The 9,273-nt window shown below is 33.5% G+C and overlaps 1 protein-coding gene across 1 annotated transcript; it reads right to left on the reverse strand.

Moving 5' to 3' along the window:
• Positions 1–7,755: 7,755 nt before the first annotated feature.
• Positions 7,756–8,495, reverse strand: LOC121124161 (uncharacterized). Its single transcript, XM_040719287.2, has 3 exons — positions 8,404–8,495; positions 8,170–8,345; positions 7,756–8,115 (listed from the first exon to the last, which is right to left on the reverse strand). The coding sequence occupies exons 1-3, from the start codon at positions 8,463–8,465 to the stop codon at positions 7,838–7,840; spliced, it is 516 nt and encodes a 171-aa protein (XP_040575221.1). The 5' UTR covers positions 8,466–8,495; the 3' UTR covers positions 7,756–7,837.
• Positions 8,496–9,273: the final 778 nt, after the last annotated feature.

Genomic DNA, 9,273 nt, shown 5'->3' on the forward strand with positions numbered 1-9,273 from the left:
AAGATGTACGTATAATGTCAAAATTATATTCCAATTATGTACTGGTATTAGTATTAGGAAGTCGAGTCCGGTATCAAAGACCAATTACAAAGTTATGGTACCAATTTGGAAACCTAATTTCACAGAAACAACCAAACATATAAAATATATATGGAAAATGGAAAGGTATATTGGAGCAATAGACGGCTCTTAAGAGCCACAGAGAAAATACCAAAGAATAAACATAATTATATATTTATTTACACTTGAAGGAAGAGAGGTTGTATTATTTTACTATTATAAAACTTCACATAAATCCATCATTACTACTGCATTGTCAGTCAGGTGGGGGGCTGCATGATTTTATTTTTTGGGTTTAACTATTAACAAAAAGTGTCGAAAACTCAAAGCTATTAAAAAAAAAATTCAAATATTAAACTTTTTGCAAAATTAAATTCTTTTGAAAAAAATTCGGAAATTAAATTTCAAATATTACATTTTTTGGAATTTTTTCTCCAAAATCCATAGCTGTAAACAAGCTCTTCTCTGCATAATTCGCCTCATTCACGAAAAAAATACTTTAATTTGGGGGGCTACAGCCCTTTTAGGCCACCCAACTGCGTATGCCCTGTCAGTACTTATTTATATGAGTATCATGGTTTACTTCTTGTAGGGGCGTTTGTCAACTCATACAATAGCATCGACTCTTTGAAGGTCTCCATCATCATGTACTGGAACAAAGTATCCCCCACGAACGTTGTATAGGCCTGCAAATCCCAAAGGCCACGTATTGTACTAATTATTGGGGAAATGCAAATTCATTAATATATGAATATATTTGTATTATTATAACTTGTAAATATTATTAATAGTCTTTACATGCTTCCCTTATTCCTCAGGATGAATATAAAGGTAGTCCGGATTTACTTGAATAACCTTGTATAAACAGTACACTATTCCTTCTTTATTAATTAGATCATCACAATTTTCCATAAACTGAACTAGATACGACATCAAAGATAGAACAGATAATATAAAAAACAGAAAAAGATGGCGAATATGCCATAAGTTACATATTGATGACTCTAGCTAAGTTGCATGAGTCGTGAGTTAATTCTAAAAAATTGAATATTATAATATTCGAACTTCAACAACTCCTATCAATAAAGAGGTTCTTTGATGTCAATATATAATGTTTGTGGGAGTGAAAATACCATTAGGACTTTGTAAGCATAAAAATTACTTAGATTTAATTTTCTCTCTTCAAACAATCACAGAACCTCTTCATTTTGACAGAGATAGTTGCTGAGGCTGAAAAATTTCAATATGAAAAGGTATGAGTAATACCCTGGCTATACACGACTACTTTTACACGTATAATAGAAAGGTTCATGAATGTGAACTGTACTTCTCCAATATTCTTTAGTTGAATTGACATTTATATTGTATATTTATTGTATTTTACTAAATATTGCCTATTTAAAAACAATATGTCATAATATTTTAATGACGTATAACTATAACCTACAAAGCTCTTTCCTTCCAAATTTAGAATATTAAGTAATATTTTCCTTCTTTGTAGTTCTGTTTCAGGGATTATTCCACTTCATTTCCTTCTTTATACCTATACACTTGAATGACCTGTAGTTATGTAAAGGATCTAAAGTTGGAGACAAATTATATAATAGTGATGTCATAGTCTCACATAACCAATCAATTTTAACTTAGTCTAAAAAGTGGGACTACTTTACAGGGCTCGAATATGAAATCTGCACCCTTTTTCGTTTCCAAAAAACTACATAATATCCTCAATTTTTTAATATTTCATTTAAAAAAAAGTACATAATTATTTTAAGTCATGTTCTTTTAGCCTTGCTCGATACAATCACAGTCTTGATAGGCCCTCTACATAGGGAGAAGGCCTTGAGGACGATGCCCCTGGGTAATGAGGCTGAGTGCTAATTGATGGCGGCTACCAGACTTTCTTATTTGTGCAGGGACGTCCATTAGTGTGGGTCTCAAGGTAGCTTCACACAAAAAAAATAATTAGATTAAGATCGGGCCTCTTGTGGAGATTTGTCCTTGGCCACAGGGTCATAAAGGTTCTCTTTAAGCCAGGCATGACACTTGTCGCACGCATGGCAGGCTGCAGAGTCCTTCTGTTACACACATGGTTTATTACAGTATGATCATTCACTTGCTGGATTCAAGGAGACCCAATGAGTAATCTGAAATCATCTTCGAGCCCTCTACATCTATCTAAATATATAGATGAAGGAAAGGTTTCAGATTTTGTTGGCAACTAATATCATCTAAAATTAAAGAACTACAATAACCAAAACTGACATGAATGTAAACATTCATTTAGGGAAGGTTCTTTTATTCTTTTTCTACCTAACAGGATTACCAACTTCATAACTCATGAATGAGCCTATTATATTTTTTTAATTGAAAAAAAGTTTAGTAATAGCAGCTATAAATAAGCTATGATCTCATTGGAAGATACAATTGGAAATTTCCTTGAGTTTTTATTTTATATTATCATAATAATAAAAAGTATATTTCTCTGTCTATCCGTGGGAATATCCGTATATAAGAATACGTTTAACGGGATGAACTGTACATATAGTGCTTCCTGATTCTTTGATCTAAGAAATAAAATTGTATTCGTATTAATGAGAATTTATTATTTTACGAGTGAGAGTACTATAGTACAATAAAATGCAATAACTCCATTGCTTTCTCAAAATAAACCTTTAAAAAAAACCGAATGCCTTTATTTTGAGAGACATCGTTCCACAAAAGCATGAGTTCAAGAGTTTGATGAAACTCCGTGCAATGCCGGGTGCTTCCACTAATATTTAATACATATATATATTTATAATGCATGCACGTATTTATTCAGACGAAATGTATAGCTCTTCAGAACTGAAGTATTAAACCCTGACAAGGATCTAATTTACGAGATCGATACTAAAAACAAAATTAAGTTCCTTATCTATTCAGGATCTCAAGTCTCTGTTTTACACCAAAAAAAGAAAAAAAATGGCACTTAAAGGCTTTAGGAAGACTAAGCTACCGTCCTTGGTCGCTTGCATAGGACAATATCGTCCTTGGATATGGCCCTTCACGGGAAAAACAACTCTTGTATTATTTATGTAGTAGACAAGGCTCCTCAAATTTTGGGAATTGATTTTTTTACGACGTCACGTACGTTCAAAAGATCGGCGTGCCTTCACCTCCACAAAATCACACTTAAGAACGAGTGTATGGAGCAGTTCCCTTTGCTCTTCACTTCCTGGGATTTTCACACACCTGTTCGGCACATGGTGAAACATTCAATAGTTACTTCAGGGCCACCCTATTTTGCTAGGGCTCGGAGACTTAGTAGATCCAAATTGGCTTTTCGGGAAAAAAAGATGTGGGCAAACTCCTGGTGGTAGAAGTTCTGCAAGTGTCCTCATCCTCCTTCTCATCGGCAGTGCACATCATACAGAAGCCAAGTGGAGGATTCTACCTCCGTGTGGATTTCTGTCGTCTGAATCGTATTTATGAAGTGGATTGCTGTCCCCTTCCCAATATGAATGACATTTCTGAAGGCCTTGGAGGATCTAAAGTGCTCAGCAAGCTGGATTTATGTAAGGCATACCATCAGATCCCTGTAGAGGATCAAGACGCTCACGAGACGGCAATCATTACTCCAGTTGGCCTCTTGCAGTATACTAGCATGCCCTTTGGGCTCAAAAATACAACATAGTCTGTCCAAAGATTCATGGATTCCTTGATCGGAAATGTGCCGGGAGTTTTTGTTTATTTAGATGATGTCCTTATCGTGTCCAAGTCGAGAGAGAAACATTAAGGATTACTCTTTAAAGTGCTGTCAAAGCTCAAGAAGCAGGTCTCCGTCTCTCGGGAGAAAATGTAGATGGAGAGTACACTCTTTAGATTTCCTGGGCCACCGCGTCTCAGCAGAAGGAATTAAACCACATTACAGTAGAGTCCAGACTATTCAAGTCTTAGCTCCTCCCAATTCTCGTAAAAAACTTCATGCTTTTTTGGGGATGGTTTAACATTATGCAAGGTTCATTCCAGGCCTGTCCAACTACAGGGAACCATGCATCCATTTTGTAAATCTTATTGGAATCTCTTGGACTTTCGAGAGGACACCGTCCCTTGTCACTGAAAATGGACACATTGTTGATTGGGATGGGAGCTTCCTTAGAACAATAAACAGGAAGCACATGCATAAAATTAGCTTTTTGGTCCAAATCATTGCTTCTTGCTCAGCAAAAGTACTCGGCATTTGATAAATACCTTCTTACAATCAATGAGACCCTGGCACATTTCTGCTGGTCACTGGAAGGGGTTGAATTTACAATATTCTCCGACCACAAGCCCTTGAGTTCCTCATTAGAGTGGAAGAACCCTTCTTGAACGGCAAAACAGTTTAGATGTTTCTCCTTTATATCTGAGTTTCATTGTAAGATTCAACAGAAATCGAAGAAAGGGAACGTCGTGGCTGACACCTTGCCGAGACTGATAACTCCAGTCAAATCTGAAATGTTTCCCCTCCTTGATAGATAGAAGAGCTCAACTTACTGATTACTTTATCATCCCGAGTCGAATGGAATACTGGAAAGATTCCATAGAACTTTTAGTGTAGCTTTTGCTGCAAGGATGGACCAGGAGGGCAAGTCGTTGTTTAAGGAGCTTGCTTCTGTTTGTGCTCATGGGGATTAGAGCATCCATCCCATCTTTACCAGGAGCCTCATTTTCGGCAATACACCATTTTTTGGGATCAGCTCCCCGATTACCGATGTTGTTGGCCGATTCCTCTGATACTCTGAAGGCCATTGACCTTTTGAACAAAGTGAGAAATATGAAGCATATTCAGTCGAAAATTATTTCTCAACCTACAAGCCGAGTCCAGACATATCTAGATGCGCTTCAAAAAAATTTATTTGATTTCTTACATTTATCAATTTTTTTCAGTATTTGTATGTTCTCATTTGTTAATGTTTTTAATTAATTAGTTGATTTTAGCTTGGCGTAGAATCTTCTTAGAGCTCTTGTTGTTTATACCAATATTATGTCTCATAGAGGGACTCCAATAAAGTTAGTTGGAGTAAGATAACCAACATGTGTAGACTTCTTCATATACATACTGAATACTTGTCTAAATATGGAGCTATTATTAGAGTTGACTTTAGTAAGGCATTCGATTCGACTAATCATTGTCATGTTTCTAAAGCTATTAAGACACTTCTTCACAAAAAGTTCTTTATCCTGTGAAGGAACTTTTGCATATTAGTTTATCAACCATTTCCTTAAAATTGAGTAAAAAGTGAGCCAATGTATCTTAAAAAAATTGCCTTACCGTTACTTATTCATTGCATCAATGGAAAAATTAATTATGCCTATTTCAAAAATGTACCGCGGGTAAGGTGTTTATTCTATTGACAACGCATATGATCGATGCTTATACCGATGATGTCATTTTAGCAGTAGAAGCTAATTCAGAGTCATAGCTTCTTAAAAGAATCAATATCCTGCTGGACTTATTAAAAGAGTATGAGAAACGATCTGGTTTAAGACGTAACAGGCAAAATACCTCCATTCTTCCTCTTGGTGCTTGTAAGCCAAGTGAGGATAAAAAAGTTAGAAGTTGTCAAGTCAGAAATAAATTTGAGATCTTGGACACGAATTGGGATTGTCAAGGTGCTCATATTGTGAATACGCATTATATAAATTGTGCTATTTACCGAAACCTGTCTAGGTGCGGATATTTGAATATTCAGATAAGAATTGATCTATATAACACACAATTACTTCCCCAAGTTAAACAAAAACACTGCTTCCCATCAATTTGCTATGAAAGTGATGAAAGAGGAAACAGAGTGCCTTAAAAAGCTATTTCACCAATGCTATTTACCTGCATAAAAAGGCCTAACTCACTCATTTGAGTTAGAATCGCACTTCTAGTGAAAATAATTCTGAAAAAAATATAACAAGATTTTATCGATATGTCTGGGAAACCGGACTTGAATGGAGGAGACAGGTTTCATCCAGCAAGTTTTACCATAAACTCATGATTGGTACTAAGCTCACCAACGAAAAAGTTACTTCTCCCTCCTCTCTATTGGCTGCAGTACAACTCATTATTTGGTCAGCTGTTCCTTTAATCAAAGAGGATTTTATTCTGGATATAATCCAAGGCAAGGTAAAGAAACTTAGAATCTTAAAATTACGTTTATTAATCCAACAGATGAAGCTCTATTTGTGAATACTATTAAAATTTTAAGGACTTCAAGAAAATTGGAGAAAAAGAATTTTATCTTCCCTTATGTATATTGCAATGGTAAAAAATTTACCGCTCAATTTCATATTTCTGACAATTGTATCAAATTTTGTAAATTATGCCAACATTTTGGGAATTTCTTTAAAAATATACTGCATGCTTTTGTGGATTGCAGGACTATCAAAATTCTGAAAACATCAAGGGTTAAAATAGGACCTTTGAATTTAAAAAAAAAGCTTCTATACTTGTGATTTTTCTCAAAGGTAAATGAAATATCCAACGAAGTCTAACTCGTGATTGTTATTATTTATTTTGGTTAGAATTATATTTATATAGTAAGAATTACTATATTTGCTTTGTTAATCATATTTATTTATTTAGCGTTGATGCACTTCAATTTTTTAGTTTTAAATCAATGACATATAACTTCCCCTAGTAGAATAAACTGCTTACCAGGAATTGTCTATTTTATAATATAATTTTTCATCTGGCCTCTAAGATAGAAATTTTGTAGAGTTCTTAAATGGAGAATTTATCTGTAAAATATAATGTTTATTCATGTATATATATTTACCTAATCTATATAGTTAACTCATTTCCAAATATGGCTCTGAACCGAAGTTATAGCTTAAACATTAAAAAAAAAGAAAAAAAAAGAAGACTTTAAACTCCAAAGTTACAGCCATGGAAGATTTTTGATATCCTTTTCGTGTTCTATGGATTAAATCATAATAGAAAATGTAGTGTTTAGCAAGTAGCCGTACTAAAAACGGAATTTATAACAGTCTAGTATCTAAAAGTTAATAAAGATATCACTTTACCTGGCATAGCAAAAAAAACCTTTAAATCACAGAACCTCTTCTCTTTGGCAGAGATAGTTGTTGAGGATTAAGAACTTACAATACCATGTAAAGTTATGAGTAATACACGAATACTTTTACACGTATCATAGATGTGATAATCTGGGTTATGGGTTTCTAAATGTCTATACATACAAATGTGCTATTCAAATATTCTTAAGTCAAATTGACGTGCATTATGTATATTTATTGTATTTTACAAGATATGGCTTATTTCAAACGAATATGTTAGTCTATTTTCATGACATCAAACTATAACCTACAAAATAATGATGGGACGATTAAATGGAATCGGATAAATAATGTTTAATTTATGATTCTGATTTGTATTAATTATTATTTATTACTGGTGTTCAACTATTTATTAGTGTTTTAGAATGTTTTTTTCCAAGAAAATTAATATTTGATTTTTTTTTTTTTTTTCATAACGCTTATGTTAGAAAATCAATTTTCAATTTTTTTAATTTACTAGCGGGAGATCTTGAGTACAATAGAGTTCAATAATTCCCGTAACGCCTGTAAGTGGAGAGACATCGTTCCATAACAGCATGAGCTCAAGAGCCTTATAAAACTCTGAGTAATGCGGGGTGCTTCAGCTAGTAATAATACACAAGGAAATTTATAATGCATGCACGTATTTATTCAAACGAAATGTATAGTTTACAAATTCATTATTAAATACTAAGGGAATAATTTAGATTTACTCCTGTTTTTGGTATAGAGTGTAAGCGGTTTTCTTCGTTGCAGCCTGTGTATGACTATAATTCATGTACCCTTCACTCGTAAAAACGCGTTGAGTGAAAAAAACCAGAGAGCCAGATGTTTTGTTATAAGCATTGAAACGCAATACATTATAATGTGTAGCATTGTCTTTCAAAACCTCTGCATCAAATTCCATTTCAACTCCAAAAGATGTGTATGGGCTTTTTGCTTCCTTTCTCCATGTTATAGATGCATTATAGGGAACACCACTGGGCTCTAAAAATAAGCAATATTAATATACAATATAAACAAAGAATTTTGGAACATTACGTATTCCAGTAACTTTGTAACCATTTTCAGTCAATTGAATACATTCCATCGTCATTGGACCATTGCTATATGCATTGGCACTGGTTTCGTTTATGCCAAACAGCTTTAAGTACTCTACAACACCAGTTCGGCTTTCCTTCATTTCAAGCCATGATCCTTCAAACAAAAAGGATGGCCTGTTTTGTCGGGAGATAAAATTTAATAAAGATTTATTTCAAAAGAAATACAACTTACTTGGACACCTCAGAAGTCGTTATTCCAACCAGAACAAGAGCTACAAAGATAGAACACTTCATGATGAACTCCAACACTGACTTTACTTCACATTTTCCTTTCCTATATATATTTGTTTTACAAGTGCAAAGTAATATTCTATATATTAATGACGTGGATAGTTTCAAGTAAGACATTTAATATTACTCAAACTACAAAGAGAAAATAGGACATATAAATTCAATAGATGGTCTTTTTTAGTCCTGAATGCAACCTTAAGACCTTATTATGTGTTGGTTTTCAGATAGTAAATAACTATTTGAACAGATACAAGAGGGCCTTACTACAGATTTAAGCTTTAAAACAAAGTAGTAAAATGGCCCTGTTATCTTCAGGAACAATAGTTAAGATATATTGGATTAAATATTTTTAATCATGGACAATCAATCCTTAGTATGAATAATATTCTCTCTCATTGGTTTATTAAGAGTGAACATAATTGGAATTCTGGTCATTTTCGTTCATTAAAGACCATTATGCAACATAATGTCTTTATAAATATATTTTGTCAGTATGAGATTATGAAAGCTTTTTGATGATTCTCCTCATTTAAAACTTTAGGCTTTAGTATTTGCTGTTGGTTGTTCAAAAACAATCTCTTTCTATATTTAACATTGTATATAAAATGTTGGCCACTCGTAATTAAACAGTTAATTTGAGCAATATTATTTTGTAGCGACGGTCATCTTAGGAATATTTTATTTGAACGAGCTTCTATTAGCAAGGTTAATTTCAACGACATTTTCAATCTGAACACAGTTACTTCGAATCTACATATATCAATGGAACTGTATAATTGATGAAGAATGTGTATTTTTATATAACTAAATT

Source organism: Lepeophtheirus salmonis, chromosome 9 (assembly GCF_016086655.4).
Source record: "Lepeophtheirus salmonis chromosome 9, UVic_Lsal_1.4, whole genome shotgun sequence".
Classification (NCBI taxonomy): Eukaryota; Metazoa; Arthropoda; class Copepoda; order Siphonostomatoida; family Caligidae; genus Lepeophtheirus; species Lepeophtheirus salmonis.